General features: G+C 32.1%; 1 protein-coding gene across 1 annotated transcript in view; it reads right to left on the bottom strand.

The window, feature by feature from the left end:
- The window catches only part of LOC126888251 (uncharacterized), a 194,269-nt gene extending 174,000 nt beyond the window's left edge, over nucleotides 1-20,269 (bottom strand). The window contains exon 1 of the mRNA XM_050656347.1: nucleotides 20,065-20,269. Coding sequence (XP_050512304.1) covers nucleotides 20,065-20,091 — 27 coding nt within the window. The 5' untranslated portion in view covers nucleotides 20,092-20,269. The remainder of the gene's footprint in view (nucleotides 1-20,064) is intronic.
- Nucleotides 20,270-20,526: the final 257 nt, after the last annotated feature.

Raw genomic sequence — 20,526 nt, 5'->3', positions numbered from 1 at the left:
GGATATTTAGAATGATGTTAAAGTCAAACAAAAAAATAATGAGTTAAAAATTAAAAATACTTTTGAAATTATTAAAGAAAAACATCCGCTGGGGTCACAATTTCCCCCGCTTGGTCATCGGAAGGTTAAGGATGGTTTTTAAGGGTTGAAATATTTTGATATTATGCCCTAAAGCATAAAACAATCATTATTTTTAGCCAATCAAAACCAAATTTTACCCATATTAAAGGTTACAATATGTTTATATAATTTTTGACAATAAGGGGTAGTTTACACCCCTAAAAATAATCGACGCCCTTGAGCATGTTATAGAATATAAAGTACAGGGTGAGATGATCCTAATCCCCAATTTTTATGTAAATCGATGCAAGCCGAAATTATTGTTTTAGCATAAGTCAATTTTTTATATACAGCTCCAACAAGGGTGGTTTTAAGGGTTCAAATATTATGATAGTATATTTTAAAGCATAAAACAATCATTACATAACTAATAAGAACCATATGTTGACAATATTAAAGTTTAAAATGTTATTTTATAATTTTTTACAAGTAGTTTTTTTAGGGGTAGTTTTCACCCCTAAAAACCAAAAGCGTACAACGGCTCAATATAGAAAATGAACTAGAGGGTGAAATGGGCCTTATCCCAAATTTTTGTACAAATCGATGCTGGACGAAAAAATTGCGAGGTTTTGCCATTTTTTCAGCTTCATTTCCTCGACTAAATATATTTTTTCTACAAACATGTTAAAAATGCAATTTTTAGCACTCCATAGGAGCCTTAAAAATGCCACTTTAGAACACTGGGTGTTTAATACTTGTTTAAACCTTGTTTATCCAAGTGTCTTCTGCTCTGCGTACGTGGCCGTACCATTTCAGTCTTCTCTCGTCTATATATTGCAGGGCATCTTTTTCCACTTGCATTCTTCTCCTTATCTCTTTATTTGTTATTCTGTCTCTTCTTGTGAGACCACAGCATCTTCTCCCGTATTCCATTTCGGTTGTCAGAATGCTTTTTTGGGTTTTTTGTTTATGACCCAAATTTCTGCGGCATATGTCATGATGGGGCTGGGGGGAATTTCCCTAGTTTCCTTTCCCGTAGATCTGCCACTGGTTTATATTTATGATTAAAATTTTGGTGTTTGCAAATCTGTTAATCGTATGCCATCCAAACAATATTTTAAAACATATTGACGCCGCTTTCATTCACTTTTTCTCCAGAAAAGAAGAATATGTTGAGAAATATTTAAATTAGTAAAAGAATTTCGTGAAGTTATTTTAAATTCACACAACTGTTGCTTACAATAACTTTTACTTTAATTAATATGCTCATTTGATGACGCGTTGTGTCTAATTGTTTTTGTTATTGTTTGTATATAAAAGAGAATCTCTTCGCGAAACTATTCTTAGATTTGTACAAGTATGTACTAAAATTAGCAGTAACAGAAATATAAAAATTAACAACAGTAGAATTATGGAAAGATACAAATAATGTCAACAAAAATGAGAAAAATAAACACTGTGTACCTGCTTATAAAAACACATATGTTCAACAAGTGCTAAGTGCAAGTGCCACTTCAGAGCAGTGAAACTACTTGCATGATGGAAGTATTGGAAATATTGGAGGAAATACTGGAGGAATAAAACTCAGTTTGGATTAATGCATAAAGGTAGATCAACAACAGATAAGTCCATATTTATTCTAACTTGAGAAATAAGGATTATGAGAAAGAAGAAGAAGATAAATACAGGATCAAATAATATTCCAATTAAACTTTTCTTGGTATTTATTATATTCTGATGTATTAGTACGAAATACATAAAGGTAACTACACTCAACCAAACTTATATGGAATCACTATGTATTTGAAATCTGCAGCTTTTGAAAGCCATAGGTGTAAACATTTTAGTTGAAACGATAAGAAGAAGAGTTGCCGTGCACAAGGACTATATAGCAGGAGGAAGTTACGGGATCCCGAGTTAACCAGGCACCACAAGATTGTAAATTGGTGTCTTCAACACCAAGACTGAAACATTGCAAATTGGAAAAGTGTGCTATTTTCAAACTAAAGTAGGATATGTAAAATCAGATGATTAACAAATTCGTGTACTTAGATGGCGAGGAAGACAAGCAAGAACGGAAACTGCAAGATTTGTTTACAAATATAAAAGAGGAAGGGTCATGTTCTGGGGAGGATTTATGATTGGTACAAAAAATCCTTTAATTATCATCCAACCAACTTTAATAGCTTGCAGGTACCTACAAGTCCAAGGAAATATGGTTTTTGTCGGGAAACTTGAGCAGCCAGGTTGCAAATGGATTTTTCGGGTACTATACTAATTAGTCCTGTCGCCAGGGGGGGTACAACGGCCTCGTTAATTCAGATGGACTTACTCAAGTTTTTTTTATGTATTTTGACCCGTAGAACACGAATTTTTTGGGTAACAGTTGATCCGGATGTCGATAAGATTGTTATAGACCAAGAACTTGAGGAATCAAATAACAGCGATTTTTGGCAAAACAAAACAATATTTTGTATTTTTTGGGCCATTTTAAGTAAAAAATATTTCTACAAGTTTTTTCGTAGGATGCATAGTTTTCGAGATAAACGCGGTTGAACTTTAAAAAAATCGAAAAATTGCAATTTTTGAACCCGAATAACTTTTGATTAAAAAATAAAATAGCAAGTCTGCTTACCGCATTTGAAAGTTTAAGTCAAATTATATCGGTTTTGATTATTTGCATTGGTAAAAATTTATTTTTTTATTGTTTAACAAAGCTATAAACACGTAGGGTTTCCCGTGCTTTTACATGCGTTTTAACGCATGTAACGTAGAAATAGTCTTGATTGCACTAGTACCTATTCTACCTACTCGTTCGATTTTAAATGAGAAATCATAGAAACATCACTCACGCACTAGTTGTTTGTAGCTTTGTTTAGCAATAACACAATAAATTTTTAGCAATGCAAATAATCAAAACCGACATAATTTGACTTGAACTTTCAAAGGCGCTAAGCAGAATTGCTATTTTATTTTTTAATCAAAAGTTATTCGGGTTTAAAAATTGCAGTTTTTCGATTTTTTGAAAGTTCAACCGCGTTTATCTCGAAAACTGTGCATCCTACTAAAAAACTTGTAGAAATATTTTTTGCTTAAAATGACCCAAAAAATACAAAATATTGTTTTGTTTTGCCAAAAATCGCTGTTATTTGATTCCTCAAGTTCTTGGTCTATAACAATCTTATCGACATCCGGATCAACTGTTACCCAAAAAATTCGTGTTCTACGGGTCAAAATACATAAAAAAAATTTGGGTAAGTCCATCTGAATTAACGAGGCCGTTGTACCCCCCCTGGCGACAGGACTAAATACATTATAAATACAAAATTGCCCGTCACAGTTCGGACGAGAAACTTACGTTATTAACAAATAAGGGTCAAAAATGGCAGTTTTTTCGTTTAAATCGCTACAGGTAAAAATAGGGTAATTAACTCTCATATTTATATGATTGTTATTTTAGTAGATGAGCCAAGGTTTAAAATGGCACTTCTTAAATTTCGGTCCGATCATTTTTTACTTCGGAAATTGCAAAAAGGGACTACAATTTTAAAAATAAAAAATGTGCTATAACTTTTGCGACAATGGCCTTAAGACTTTCATATTGCACGAAAAGTTTAGTCAAACATTCCGTATAATGCACAAAAAATTGTAAGGTGATTCGTCAATTAGTTTAAATTTTTTTCAATTTGTTTTTCGCAAAGATCTTTTTTTCGCAATATTATTGTTCAGAAAATAATAATGATATAGCAATTCTGTGGAAATCACGTGCAAGAAGAATAGTTATATTTTCAAAATATTGAAAAAAAAAATCATTAAAAAGTCGTTTTTGTCATTCCGAAAACAATTTAGTAAAATAGAGTCATTTTTGGCTTATAAACAATTTGAATAGCTTTGTTAATATTGACTATAGAGTAAATCTACTTTAGAATTTCAAAAACTGGTATTTTTACACGAATTTTCAGAAAAAACTTTTTGCCTAGGTTAATTAAGGTCAAAGTTAGCCACTTGTGTTATTTAATTCACAGTTACTTCTATATACATCAAATTCTCCTGTAACAGTGTTAGTTACCATACTACTCCGAAACGGCTTGGCCGATGTTTATGAAATTTTACAAGTATATTCTATAGAACGAACAATAGGTTTTAATCTGTTTTTTATACCCATAAGTTATAAGGTGGGTTGCTCCCAAACTTTTTTTTTTAATTTTTTTGGACAAAATTATCTACCTTAATTTTATATGATGTAGAATTAAAAAATACATACAAGCCTTAATTTTCACTCTTCTATTACCAACCCCTATTTATTAATAGCCATCTATGTATTTACATCTATAAAATTCTCCTGTCACAGTGTTAGTTTCCATACTCCTCCGTGACCGCTTGACCGATTTTTATGAAATTATAGGTATATGTATATTCGGTAGGTCTTAGAATCGGTCGTAATCTATTTTTGATATCCTTGAGTGATAAGCGGAGTTCTCCCTAACATTTAGTAATGTTAGGTGGGTATGTGCGTACATAACGTACTCTATAAGACTATGAGTACATACAAATTTAAAAAATTATGATCAAAATCCATCAACAAGCTCCGGCGATATTAATCGTTGCATATGTTTGAAAAATTAGTTTCATTTTTTGAGTGCACGGATTTTAATAATTCCCCTTCACCGACCACGAATCCGTTCCGTTAGGACGCCAGTTTTAAAACTTTATTAACCACTCTATTGAGGTTCAAAGTTTACTCAAACTTTTACACATAAACTATATACCTTCAACTTCAAAATGGCTCTAGTTTGGTTGCCTAATTGTTATAAACAAAGTAGCAATTAAATAAAAAATGACTAACTTTAACCGTAATTCACTTAGGCCAAAATTTGTTTTTGAACATTCGTATAAAAAACCAGTTTTTTAAATTCCATTGTAGTTTTAGCTTATAGTCAATATTAACAAAGTTATTTAAATTGTTTATAAGCCAAAAATGACCCTATTTTAGTAAAATCTTTCCTGATTGATAAAAATGACGTTTTAATAATTTTTTTTAAATGCATTGAAAATATGACTATTCTTTTTTCATGTTGTTTCCACAGAATTGCTATATCATTATTATTTTCTGAACAATAACATTGTGAAAAACAAGCTCTTTGGGATAAACAAATTGAATAAAATTTAAACGAATTGACGAATCGTCTTTAAATCTTTTGTGCATTGTGTGGACTATTTAACTCAACTTTTCTTGCAATATGAAAGTCATATATTCATTTTCACAAAAGTTATAGCAAATTTTTTATTTTCGAAATTTTAGTTTTATTTTGCAATATCCGAAGCAACAAATAATCGAACCAAAATTCAATAGCGCTATTTTAAACTAAGGCTCATCTACTAAAAGAAAAATATTATAAATAAGATATTTAATTACCCAATTTTTACCTGTAGCGATTTAAACGAAAAAACTCCCATTTTTGACTCTTATTTGTTAATAACCAAATTTCTCGTCCAAACTGTGAAGGGCATTTTTGTATTTATAATGTATTAGGTATATAGTACCCAAAAAACCCATTTGCAATCTGGCTGCTCAAGTGTCCCGAACATGGTATATTTTTGCCTTACTTCCCTGGCGTATATTATGTTGATTTGGTACTATATTCTGTAGTTATCCGGAGAGGTGCAATAAAAGAAATTGAAATTTAGCTTTAATTCGTTTAAAATAATAAAAAATATCACATGATTCTATATAAGTTTGGTTGAGTATATGTACAGTCCAAACTTAGAGAACGATGACACTTAATATAAAGGGATTCAAATTTAGTCGAAGAAACACAAAGTATCAATCTAATTTAAAAGTTCCAATGGAACGTGAAAAAAACTTTTTTCCAAGCAAAAAAATAATTTATATGTATAATAAATAATAAAAAAAAAACGTTTAAAAAATTTTTCACCACCTTTTGGTCCTGGCAACATGCAAATTTGTTAAAAGGAGACCTTTTTGAGTAAGATTGTGCAAAAAATCCAAATCAGAATATTTTTCCTAGCGGATGCGCAGTGGCTTTCCGTACTAGTGGCGATATAATAGAGCAGGACCTTAAAGTTATGTGTGTAGGGAATTAGAGGATAGAGACTTCTCAAGACAGAGATAATTATTGGATGCATGTTGCGAAGTTTGCTAAAACACCCGAAGGGTTGTAACGCCACGGAGTAAATAAAGTAAAATTAGGCAATATAATATTGAATTCCATTTAGTACTTTTCAGGTTTCACTTTAACATTTTCCTTATATATTGAATTTTTCTATCCTATTTTATTTTATTGTATGTTTAATCGTTAATGGGGTTATCGTGTCAACAAATAAAGAAGAAACACACACTAATATAAACCTTCTTGGTGTATAAAATTTACTAACAAAATCCTCCACCAACGTATTTGCCAATTAATGCAAATTTTTATGGCTTATTTAAGATATATATCAGTTCGAAATAGTTTAGCGGGGGCTGGTACTGTTGTTAAACGGTTTATATTTCCATTTTAGGATATCCAGCAAATCCATGCGTTTCTCAGATTTAGTTCGTTAACAACGCAGGTTCAAGAAACTTTATTTTGCAAAATTATAATAAGTTTATAGCAATAAACATTAAGTTTTATTAGGTATTAGGTAGTTAAGGTTGTTAAAGTGGGTTGCTATATATTGTACCGGTTAATTTTGATTATTCTTACAGAAATCTCTCAAAGTATAGCAAATAAAGTGTAGAGTGTTTGAGAGTTTATAAACGTAAAATCTAAAAAAATTGATAGAAGTAAAATCGAAGTCCTCAAAATCGGAATGGAACGTTTCGATGCCGCCGGTTCATCGCCGGCCGTTTCGATGCCGCCGGTTCATCGCCAGTCCATTTCATCGCCGTCATATCTCGCATTTCCTAGAATTCCTAATTAATATTAAAAATAACTAATAATTGTAACTGTCGAAAATTCGGAAATATATCAGATAGCGATTAATTGACTGGCGATGAATCGGCCGGCATCGGCATCGAACTGGCGGCATCGAAACGGCGGCGATGAAACGTCCTAGACCCCTTCAAAATATGGGTTTTTAGAAGAATTCTATGCGTGCCTTGGATAGAACATCGAACCAACCTGTCAATTCTGTAAGATATTCATATTAAAGACAGATTATTAAAAAAAGTAAACCCAGAGTACCTAAATTACTTCGGCCATATATCCAGAAGAACGGTGACTACGGAGCGGAAGGCCGAAGAACAGAGGAGGAAGATTTTCAACACGATGGGCAGACCCAATGAACATTCTTATTAGTCTGGGCTGATTATCGGAGAATAGGCCATTTTTGGGAAAAGTTATTTACCAGCAATTTTATTGCTGGAATCGAATCTTATGATTTTATATATTAATAATATAGATATGCAAAGTCCGCAGATAGTGTGCTACTTTTTTTATAAACAAAATGGCGCTCGAAAATCGTGTTTTTTTTTCAATTTTTGCTCTATAACTCCAAAGATTTTAAATTTAGACCAAAAACACCCAAATAAAAATTCACCGCAATTAAATTCTGCATAGAGACGTGTTTTTTCCGATTTACTTCGACGAAAACTTTCCCCGTAAAAAGCGGGTTTCTCCAACAAAATCTTTAATTTTCAATTAAACTTTTAGATAAGTAGTTGTTAATCAATAATTAAATAACTTAGTAACGTAAAAGCCCTTTCTGTATGTATTATAATTCCAGAAGCCGATGGAAATTGAATGAACAGTTTAGCAACAATTGAAATGTTAATTAAAAATTTACGGTCGCTATAATAACGACAATAATTACGATGCATAATAATAACTATGATTTTTTCATAAAAACACACTACACCTATCTAATGTACTTCACAGAATTGAAATTGGACTATTTAAGCGGCCTCAGGAATATTTTAAAATTATAAACAATTTTTTGGCTTAAAAACAAATAGAATATCTCAGGAAATATTAAACTAAATTAAATTGTCAAAACGGTACTCGAAAGACAGCGGCAGGACGCTTCTTTTAAAAGAAAAACGTTTAATTATGATAAGTGGTTCCTGAGATACAACCGGTCAAAGTTGACCGAAAGGACATCGCACACATCTTATGGAAAATATAATGTCACTCAAATTCAATAAAATTTATACGAATAGATTCGTTTTAAATTAACGGCCAAATCTTATCATTGCGCCAACTCTTAATTATGATTAATTACGGGGCAAATTGCAATTAAAGTTTATCGAAATCACATTTTTTGAGTCAGTAAAAGTGTCAGTTACCATCATTATTGCTCTGGGTGCTATTCAAAAGAGCTTAAACCCCCGCTGGGCCTAAGCGAATTAGTGAAACTAATCCTCTGATTTATGGAGTACCGACAATTTGGGTGTTTTAAAATATTTTTTCTCTCTCTAACTTATGTACGTATCCATTTGATTTCAGATTTATTTATATCAATTTCTGCTCTTATTAATGAAAATATAGAGTTGGCGCAATGATAAGATTTGACCGTTAATTTAAAACGAATCTATTCGTATAAATTTTATTGAATTTGAGTGACATTATATTTTCCATAAGATGTGTGCGATGTCCTTTACGGCAAATATATAAACAATAGGATCATAATTTTCAAACCATCACCTTTTTATTTTTGTCCTCTTTCTCCACACCAATTTTCATATCTTTAAAATCCTCATAACATATATTATTATAATAAAAACTATCGATAATACGTGTGAAAATTGCCAAAAATAGCAAAATTCCAATCAAAAATTAGGTTGGAGAAAATGTAACCCTCAAAGTTCAAAATCGGTATACGTTAAAAAAGTGCATTTTCTCGGCTTCCCATGGAGCAATTTCCTTCATTCTTTTTTTGTTCCCAAGTAACTCGAGTAAAGCCATGGAACTAACGCATTATTAAATGTCAAACTTGCTTTTGTTTTGTTATAATAATTTAATTTATTTATTATAACACAGTATTTTAATTTGTTTAAATAAAAATTGTTTAAATAACTATAAAGCTTTCAAATGAGAATATTTATGTTTTAACTTTAAAAGGTACACTTGTAGTAAGTTTACCTAAAAAAAAGCCTACAACTGGAAAAAATATGTAATTTTCTGTTCTTATAAATAAATTAATCTATTGTAACAAAGCAAAAGCAAGTTTGACATTTAATAATGCGTTAGTCCGATGGCTCTACTCGAGTTATTAGGGAACAAAAAAGAATGAAGGAAATTGCTCCATGGGAAGCCGAGAAAATGCATTTTGTTAACGTATACCGATTTTGAACTTTGAGGGTTACATTTTCTCCAACCTAATTTTTGATTGGAATTTTGCTATTTTTGGCAATTTTCACACGTATTGTCGATAGTTTTTATTATAATAATATATGTTATGAAGACTTTAAAGATATGAAAATTGGTGTGGAGAAAGAGGACAAAAGTAAAAAGGCGATGGTTTGAAAACTATGATCCTATTGTTTATATCTTTGCCGTAAATTCCGGTCAACTTTGACCGGTTATATCTCAGGAATCACTTATCATAATTAAACGTTTTTTCTTTTAGAAAAAGCATCCTGCCACTGTCTTTCGAACACCGTTTTCACAATTTAATTTAGTTTAATATTTCCCGAGATATTCTATTTGTTTATAAACCAAAAAATTGTTTATAGTTTTAAAATATTCCTGAGGCCGCTTAAATAGTCCAATTTCAATTCTGTAAAGTACATTAGATAGATATAGTGCCTTTTTATGAAAAAATCATAGTTATTCTTATGCATCATAATTATTGTCGTTATTATGGCGACCGTAAATTTTTAATTAACATTTTAATTGTTGCTAAAATGTTCATTCAATTTCCATAGACTTCTGGAATTATAATACATATGGAAAGGGCTTTTACTTTACCAACTTATTTAATTATTGATTAACAACTACTTATCTAAAAGTTTAGTTGAAAATTAAAGATTTTGTTGGAAAAACCCGCTTTTTTCGGGGAAAGTTTTCGTCGAAGTAAATCGGAAAAAACACGTCTCTATGCAGAATTTAATTGCGGTGAATTTTTATGCGGTGAATTGCGGAGTGTTTTTGGTCTAAAGTTAAAATCTTTCGAGTTATAGAGCAAAAATTGAAAAAAACACGATTTTCGGGCGCCATTTTGTTTATAAAAAAAGTAGCACACTATCTGCGGATTTGCATATCTATGTTATTAATACATACAATAATAAAATTCGATTCCAGCAATAAAATTTGTATTTTGTATTTTGTATATTTGTATTTAAAATAACTTTTCCTTGTATTTTGCTAATTAGCCCAGAATATATGGGAAAATCCCTAGTAGGGCAGTCAGTGAGGGTATTTGGCTCCGAATTCCATCCTACTACATCGATTTACTTGATATTTTCACAGTAAGTAGGGATTAGCTCAAGAAACAAAGTCTACCCTATGCCGATGTGCGCTTTTATCTTGGGGGTGGTTCCCACCCATTCTCGGGGGTGAAAAATGTTTTGGTTAAAATAGCCACGGAAGAGGCCAGAGAACCTAATTTTAAGCAAAAACTGTTCATAATTATTTTTTGAAAACTCAATACTTTTTGAGTTATTCGTGGTTGAAAATTGGCCATTTTCATTGAAAAATGACACCTTTTCGGACGGATTTTTGCGAATGCCTCAAAAACTCTGCATCTAACAAAAAAACTATTTAAAATATTTCTGTAGGTTATAGAAAAACAAAGAGATTCGTTTCTTCATAAATCTTCTAGTTTATACACAAAGAGGGATTTGGTAGGTAAGAAGAGTTTGTTTTTTTGCTGCATGCTCAAATCGGTGTATTTAACTTGGAATATCAGAGAAACTATCGATTTTAGGTGTATAATGATATCTACTAATAACTTTTGTAGTGCTTGAAAAGACCTTTAAAATGAGCAATTAATACTAAAGTCGACTACATTCAAACTAAGCGAGACGGCGGGTGTAATTTCCTCACCAAAATAATCTCATACCTGAGTTTGGAAGGGTATGTCATAATCCGACAGGTATTTTGCTCACCAAAACTGAAATGGTAGTTTCAGGTAGATTTTACTAAAAGGCGTTCAAGGAAATTATTTATCTACTATAAAATTACAGTAGGTACCTATAATAATTAATTAATTAATTTTATAGTATTTTATTTTTAGTCATAATTGGAATTTTGACAAAAATGGCATGTTTAATAGAAAGTAATCGCGGTATTTGAAAATTTTATTTTTTATAAGGTGAAAGTTTTAGAAAGTGAAGAAATGTTCTGGAGACAATAACATAACTTTTAGTGCGAAATTGAATACTATTGGGGCAAATTTTACAATAACTAGAAGTAGCCTACAACATAATCATGAACCAGATCTGCAGATGATAGATCGAAAAATTGTTTCTTACTCTTGTAAACGTAAAGCCGAAGAGAATATACTGAAAAACCGCCAAAAATCATTCGCCAAGAGCTTGCAGCTAATTTGCCTGAAACAATTACTACGTTTTATGTCTGTTACATAAGAAAAAATATATATATAATTATCGACGAAAATGATGCCTGGTCGACTTCCTTCCAATATTGACGAGGTTCAAGAATTTGTGAAAAGCTGTGCTCAAAAAACAACCAAGGAGAAAAATTTTCTCTTTATAAACTGTGTCAAAAGTAAGATAACTGTATTTAGTTGTGAATGTGAAACAAATATAAGATTTTTAGCAACATTGAATTTTATACAGAGAGGGGCAACATTATGGAATATATTCATTTTCTCTAAAATGGAAGATTTTGGACAAAAAGCCCCGAACCACGTCGATTTTTATTTTTAAATCACAATTTTTGGCATATCTATATTTCATATTAGTGACGTCATCAATCAATCAATCAATAATTACGTTAATGTTTATATTACTGAATAGGGAATATTACACCCTTTCAAATAAGCTACCACACGACCCATATTCCCATTTAAAAAAATCATTGATAACTTGATCACGCACAGTTAGATGACGTTACTACTATGAAAATATAGGCCAAAAAATTGTAATTTAAAAATAAAAATCGACATGTTTCGGGGTTTTTCTCCAAAATCGTCCGTTTTAGAGAAAATTAATTTATTCCATAATTTTGCCCCTCTCGTCAGAAGACGTATCAGATTGTTTTGTGTTTGATTTAAAGTCATGCAAACCAGGAAAGGGAGCGTTCAAGTATTACGTAACGCACCTTGGGGGAGGGGGGTCTTCCATAACGTTACGGCGCGTTACATGGGGGGGGGGTCAAAAATCTTCAAAAACTGCGTTACGTAATACTTGAATACCCCCAAATGAAATTTAAGATAGATATGTATGTTGATTATTTAGTTTAAACTTATATAGACGAAAATGCCATATTCTCCCCATATTTGTGGACAGAGGCAAATTCTTTTGTTATTCGTATTACAAATGCCTGCAAATCTTTTCATTCGCATTTTAATTGATCGTTTTGTAATACGCATCCATCCATATAATATTTTCTTTGAAAAAATTAAAGAATTTCAGGTAGATACGTATGTCCAAATTTAAAGTTTGCATATTGCAAAACCTATCAAAGATAAACAAGTTAAACTGAAATTGAAAAATATAGTAAATTTATTAATAAGATATCAGTCTAATCAAATGACTAGAATGGATTTTGTAAAGTGTCTGTCTTATTATAGTAAATATTAAATAATAATTTATACGTCTTGCATATTATTTATATTATAAACTATTATTATAATGTAAGGAAATTAATGTCTTGTATTTGGATTTCGGATGCTTTCATAATAGACATTCTTAAATTAAACCTATATTTTTATTTTATTACCTGAGTGAGTTGGTGAGGAAAATACCTTCCGGATTAATAGGAACCTTTAAATTTGGTGAGGAAAATACCTGTCGGGATTATATATTTTTACTGGGTGGTGAGGAATTTACCTCCGCCCAAGCGAGAATTCTGCAATCAAAATTGATAACTAATGTATTTTAAAAAGAAATAAAAAGTATATGTAACCCCTCGTCCTTAGAATTTAAAGACATCGTGTTCCTTAGACAATACTTTTTATTATAGTGTTACTTCTATGTTCAAAAAGTTGGACTGGATTAAAATGAATAGTTTAAAAAAATAAGATCAAATTATAGAGCGTATTTTTAAATTTTCTTAAAAATCTTCCTTTTCCTCTAGAGAATTTTAAAGGTCTTTTCAAGCACTACAAAGGTATTAGTAGCATTATACACCTAAAATTGACCGTTTCTCTGTTATTTCAAGTTGAATACACCAATTTGAGAATGTACCAAAAAACAAACCATTTTCACCTACCATATCTCTTTTTGTATTATAACTAGAAGATTTATGAAGGCAAGTGTCTCTTTGTTTTTTTATAACCTACAAAAACGTTTAATATAGTTTTTTAGTTAGATTCATGGTTTTTAAGGTATTTGTAAAAAACCATTCGAAAAGGTACCTTGTTTCAATGAAAATGGCCAATTTTCAACCACGAACATCTCAAAAAGTATTGAGTTTTCCAAAAAAAATACAGAACAGTTTTTGCTAAGAAATGGATTCTTTAGCGAATTTCGTGGTAATTTTAACCAAATAATTTTCCACCCCTAAGAAGGGGTGGGAACTACCCCCAAGATAAAAGCACACATCGGCATAGGGTAGACTTTGAATTAGGAGATAAGTAGAGGCTAGGCCCTAAATTTCAGTAAAATTCATGCAGTAAGATAGAATTCGGAGGTAATATCCTATTCTTGCTCCCAATGACTGGCGTATAGATGAAGTCGTTCATTGGGCACAGGATCGTAGACAATGGAGACAGGAAGCGGCCTCCATTCGAGAGGGAAGGCTAAAAATATTTAGAGACTGATCAAGGCCTGAAAAGGGTTCAAGAAATGGAGAGGAGAAGTTGTACGAATTGGTTTTTTTCTTCTACTGGGTTTCTGAGATGTTGTACCTTTTAAATTATAGACGTTTGTGAGCTATACATATATTCCTAACCCTATTTTAACTTTGTGTATTTCTTGCTTGTTATGTTCCTCTTCCTGTCACTTTTATAGATTTTGTAATTAGGGTTTTGGTAACCTAATATAATTGTGCAGGATGATGGCGTAAATCAGCGTGTAATATATCCCATATCTGTCGGTATGGGTTGGTTTTAGATATACTGTGTATTCCATGCTTTAGTCTTTGTTCTATATTACTAATACACCTAAAATGGAAGTTTTTGGCATTTTATTCTCTTATAAATATATACATCTGTGTCAGTTGTCAGACTTATTCCGTAATATAGTTTATTTGCATATTAAGTAAAACAGGCATTTCAAAAATCTAAACTTTTATATTACAGCAAAAGATTTATTCCTATTAGCACATAGTAAAAAAATTTATCGTTTTATTTAATAACTATTTGTTATATTTAGAGTCTGACAATAATTTAACCTTTTAAATGCCAGAGTTATACAAACATATATCTTTTATAAACATTACCATAGTTGTTAACAATTATGGATTTGCTATATTGAGGTAAATTTTAACATGATTTGTTACATAAATTGGTAATAAACCATTGATTTTACGATTACATTTTTAAGATTATATCAATCAACTGTGCGTTGTGTTAAAAATAATGTTTATGGTATTATGTTTTATTGGTATTAAAAATATTGATACAATAAGTAAAGATGACACTTGAAAAGACAATTTTATTAATATGTGAGAATCACATAACTGAAAAGTGTGCCAGGATCAAAATCTCACCGTAAGTTTTCCATACAAATTTTGCTGTACTGTAAAGACAATTTAATTCCAGTATAATAGATTCATGTTCAAATTTATAAAAACATGAATTTCTGATAGATAAATTAAAATATAACTTCTTTTTCTTCAAGTGTCTTTTTTCTTTAGTGTCGCTTGCCGATCGAGGGTTAAATATCATCATTAGTATCTTCACTCTATCTACAGCTGCGCTGCTCTGTTCTATTATTGAACTGCATTAAAACCAGTCTCTTAAATTATTCAATACTCCTTCCTCCTCCTATCTTTCCCTGTATTATGAATCTTAGTAATCATATCGTTGTCCCCTAATTAGGTGTGCCAGATATTATAACTTTCTTATTTTTATTGTATTTATTATTTCGTATTCTTTACCCATTTCTCTCAATACAGTCTTTGTTTTCTTCTGTGTCCATGCCATTTTGTTTTCTAATTATTGTTTAAAAACACATTTCTTGCTTTTTCTATCGTGACCCGCATTTCTGTTATTTGATTCTTATTTTCTGAAATCCAGATTTTTGTATTTTTAAACCTTTCCTATCGGTTAATCTACCAAGTGTCATTATCATCATCATCATCATCATCATCATCATCATCATCATCATCATCATCATCATCATCATCATCATCATCATCATCGTCATCATCATCATCATCATCATCATCAGCATCATCATCATCCAACCTTCTGCATCCAAAGGTAAACATATGCCTCCCCTAATTTCTTCCAGTTTTGCCGATCTTGAACTTCCTGCAACCAATTCCCAGCAATCCTTTTGACGTCGTCTGTCCATCGTGTAGGTGGTTTACCTCTAATTCTTCTGCCTGCTCGTGGTCTCCATACTGTAATTTTTTGGAACAACTTCCCGTCCTTCATTATGGCTATATGGCCCGCCTAATTCCACTTCAGCCATGCTACTTGCTCTATGACATCTGTGATGCCTGTTCTTCTTCTGATTTCATCGTTTCTGACCCTGTCTCTAGGAGTCAGTCCGAATAGTAACCGTCCATTCTTCTTTGGGCCACTCTAAGTTTGTTTGCTGTGGCATGGGTTAACGATAATATTTGGGTGCCGTAAGTCATACTCTAGTCAGACTCTAGACTACTACCAAGTGTATGTTTGTATATTTGTTTTCTTAGTCATTATCATATATTTATTTTAATATTTTCTATATTCATTTTTAGTCCATATTTGTCACAGAAACTGTTTGTCTTGGTTAGTAGTCGAAGTTGTTCAACAGAGCTTGTCATCATTACGGTGTGATCTGCATATCTTATGTTAATAGTTCTTACGTTAGTAATTATTATTCCTTCGATTTCAGATAGTACTACTTCTTCGAAAAGGAATTCTTTATATACAGTTGAGTCCACGAATCTTTACTCGTGCGTCATCATTTAAAGCATACGAAGTAAGTCGATGATAAGTCGGAAATCGCAACAGCAAGTCACTTACTGTCACTTGGTGTTGCGTTTAGTAAATTTCAATTTCCGACTTATCATCGACTTATTTCGTATGCTTTAAATGATGACGCACGGGTAAAGATTCGCGGACTCAACTGTACATTGAATAGTAATGGTAATAGTATAGGATAGTATTTGGGACTACTTGGGGATTTATTACTCTTGCCCTTAAATCCATCTTGGAAAGGAGGGGCGAAAGGACAAAAAATATTAATATACCAAGCTTTTGTTAGCACTTTTGGTATAGAATTAACTGTTCTCTTAACATTTTGATTTTTATCGATGGGATACTATTATCAACAGGTATCGAATGTTTACAAATTCTTTGTGTCGAGTCGATAGAAAATTTATTTATAAAGTTGATTTCGCACGTGTAGCTGACATTTCCACGTGGTTTTAATGTTGATACTGGGAGAACGATTCATTCTACAAAAAAAGTACTAATAAAATAATCGATGTTTTCCGTTCTCGCTCCTTCCGAGCGCTGGTTTTAGGACGAAGCTCAGGGGTAGGAGTGACAAACTATTTTGCATCGTTTTTGGGGTAAACAAATTTATATTCTCAGCAGAATTCAACTTGTTCCTCCAGTTTTTAGAGATTAAACCAAGGCCATTGCAGTATAATCCCTAAACACCATCCAATCAGATCAGGCCTGTATTTTGTGACATCCTCTATATGTATGGAGTTATTAGTTTGTAATATTATATATTTATGACTCCTTAGATATTAATTTATGTAATATTACTTCTCAACTTTCCTTTCACTGCCACGGACAAGGTTGTGTAACATTTTGTGCAAATGATGACTCAAATGGCAAAATATGTAAATTATAGGTATTGTAAACAGTAAGATGTTACTAGAAAGTGAAAAAAATTGAAAAATATGAACAAAACAGCATAAGAAATTTAATTCCAGAAAAATAGGACTGCATCTGGAAGCAAAAGTAAACGGTTTTAATAGCAAAATATTCAGAGTAATCCCAGGAAGATAAAGAGAACGAAGGAGTGAGAAGAAAGAGAGTGTCATGGTTGAAAATGTAAAGGAACTGGTTTAAATCCAGTTCCATAGAACTTTTCAGAGCAGTGGAAGATATAGGGCCAATATAGTGATGTTGATATCCAACCTCCTTTTGGAGAAGACACTTAAAGAAGAAGAATACCAAAACCTAGTAGCTCTACCAAATATACACTCTACAATTTATAATTCACGTCCCATCTGTTCAGCGCATAAAGTTACAACGAGAACGAGAATGTAAAATTCCCTCATCTTCTTTAGTCTCAGCATCCGTTATGGTTTGCAAATTTTAGAAGACTCGGAGGTGTAACCAGAGAAGGTTCCCATTGTTTTCAGTCTGGTGGGATGTAGAGTAATATTTTTAATGTTGATTTATGTGCTATTAGATTGATAACTTAGTCTTTTGCTTGCAGTTGCCGCTAGGGCAACCCTGCCATTTCGTTCGTTGCAATCCATAACTGCACGCCGGGGTTTGTTCTGATTGGGTCAGAGAGAGCAGCATATGTGCCTCCTGATGAGAGACTAATAAGTTTCGAAACCGGTAGATGTGCTTGCTGTACTCTCTGATTGAACTAGAATATGATGCGGCTGTAGTTTCGCTTTGCAACGAAATTGAAAATGGTTATCCATTTTTGATAATACAAGATGTTTCCAGAAGAACAAGACGATGGAAAACTTATCATCGAGGGCAAACATGAAGAAAAAAGACCGAGGGGAATATCTCCAAGCTTTTGGGTCGATCAAGCAGAAAATCTGATCAACCTAGTAATTCAAGAGTCAGAACTACTAGCCCAGAACAGCGAAGGATGGAAAGAAATTATAAAAACTTGATGGTGTCAACACATCCCTTTAAGGGATTAAGAACCGAGGAGGAGGAGGCAAAAGATGAAACGAACGAGCATAAATATATGCTGCTTTAATTGCTTGCTACTAAAAATTGGCCCGATAATAAATCTGAGGTAGTGGTTTATAAGGGCCTTATTCTCTATTACTCTAGGGAGAAATTCTTAGCAGCAAGAAAATTTGCCATGATGATATAACATTGATATTTTGCAAAAGGTTTGTCATATGGATGGAAAGAAATTATAAAAACTTGATGGTGTCAACACATCCCTTTAAGGGATTAAGAACCGAGGAGGAGGAGGCAAAAGATGAAACGAACGAGCATAAATATATGCTGCTTTAATTGCTTGCTACTAAAAATTGGCCCGATAATAAATCTGAGGTAGTGGTTTATAAGGGCCTTATTCTCTATTACTCTAGGGAGAAATTCTTAGCAGCAAGAAAATTTGCCATGATGATATAACATTGATATTTTGCAAAAGGTTTGTCATATTTTAAAAATGTCAAAATTAACAAATTTAATACGAAAACAGTGGGTCATTGAGTCTTACCTACATGTCAGTTTAAATTAATAGTCCTTGTTATTCAGTTATTGATGTCGAGTCGGACAAATTTTCTATTTCGGAAAATTTTCGGGAGGGGGGCGTTTCGTAAATACAGTGTGTTCTAACGAAAATTTAACTACCCCCCCTCCAAAAAACTCAGAAATCAAGAGTTTCTTCACAATTTAAAAAAACACGTTAATTTATACTGGAAAGGGGACGAATTTTGTAACCTCCTACTGCCCCGCATTTTTTTTAAATAAAACCCCACTTTTTGTAAAAGAAAGTGTATTCATTTTTTTTCTCTACACGACCCTATATTTTTTTAATTTGCGGAATAACTTTAAAGATAATTTTGGATTTAACTAATTTATAATAAATTTGTTAAGTCCAAAATTATCATCAAACTTATTACGTAAATTAAAACAAAAAAGAGAAAAAATACCTTTCAAATGATATGCCACTCGACCACACTTGCTATTTAATAAAAGTGGGGTTGATACGGGGCAGTAGGGGGTTACATTTGAGGGCATGAATCTTACATGAAAATTCGTCCCCCTCCCATTATAAATTGACATGTTTTTTTAAATTTTGAAAAAGCTCTTGGTTTCTGAGTTTCTGGGGGATAACATTTTCGTTAAAACAGACTGTATAAAGGTTTCTAAAATTTGGTGCGTCCGACAACAAACTGGAGTACCCTTAAAAATTTGTTGGAAAATATTCTCAGTTAATTGTAAATATTTTTATCACACAATCCTGCAAAAATCAGCTGTGAGGGTATAAATTTCATGACTTTTTATGATGCGTGCTCCCCCCCCCCTATGGAGTCATAAATGGTGATTTTTTTAAGGATTGTTTGATGAAATACAATTTATTGGTAATACTGCCCGCCATATTTTGTAGGATACTATAGTTGTCAGACACACCAAAGTTTAGAAACCTATATTTACGAAACTCTCTCCCGAAATCTTTCCAAAATAGAAAAGTTGTCCTATTCGACATGAATAACTGAATAAAGAAAGTTTCATGAGAGAGGTAATAATTTTTTTAAATGGTGAGCACAAGGACCATGAAATCAGACATTAGTACCAAATATTTGTTCATTTTGATTTAAAATTTTACATTTAGAAAATTACTCTAGTTTAATGTTTTTCTGCTTTATAACAATTTTTTCCATTGATTTTTTAAGAACAATGACATTTATGAATATTGTTTTAGCCATTAAAAATATATTTAACATTTTTACACAAGATTGAAATATTTATTTATTTATAAAAAATAGATAGATACCTACTTAATGTTAATAAACAATAAATATAATTTTACATAAACAATAAGAAAGTACGAACCAGCAGAAAGAGGTAGTACCCCAACATATTCACAGAAAGATCTTCCGGTACGCCGAGTATAAACAAACTATAAATGTCTCACGCACCAAAATGCACTGTCCGCAGTCGCAAGTAATCGCAAACACTAACCTGAGCAGCTTTTCCGATCTGTATACCTGAATAGTTCTTTCTAGTCCGGACTACAGAGCCAAGATCCTCCGGTACCCGTGCGAAGGAGAGTCGAGCCGAAGTTGCGAATGTAGGCGTGCCTCTCCACAGCGGTCGGAGGTCGAGGCACAATGCAAGGTTGTGCGTGTAACGCATGAAGTCATTCGGGTGCATATGTGCGTTTATGTAGGGCAGAAATGTGCAAAAAATTTGCATTTCAGATGGCTCCAAAACATATCGCCTTGTTGATATTTATTAATCAAAATTAATTTGCTGATAAATTTACTTCTTTATGATTGCACGACTTTTACCTTT

The sequence above is a fragment of the Diabrotica virgifera genome, chromosome 7 (assembly GCF_917563875.1).
Source record: "Diabrotica virgifera virgifera chromosome 7, PGI_DIABVI_V3a".
NCBI lineage: Eukaryota > Metazoa > Arthropoda > Insecta > Coleoptera > Chrysomelidae > Diabrotica > Diabrotica virgifera.
The sequence above is the reverse complement of the archived record's forward strand: the minus strand, read 5'-3'. Positions and strand labels throughout refer to the sequence as shown.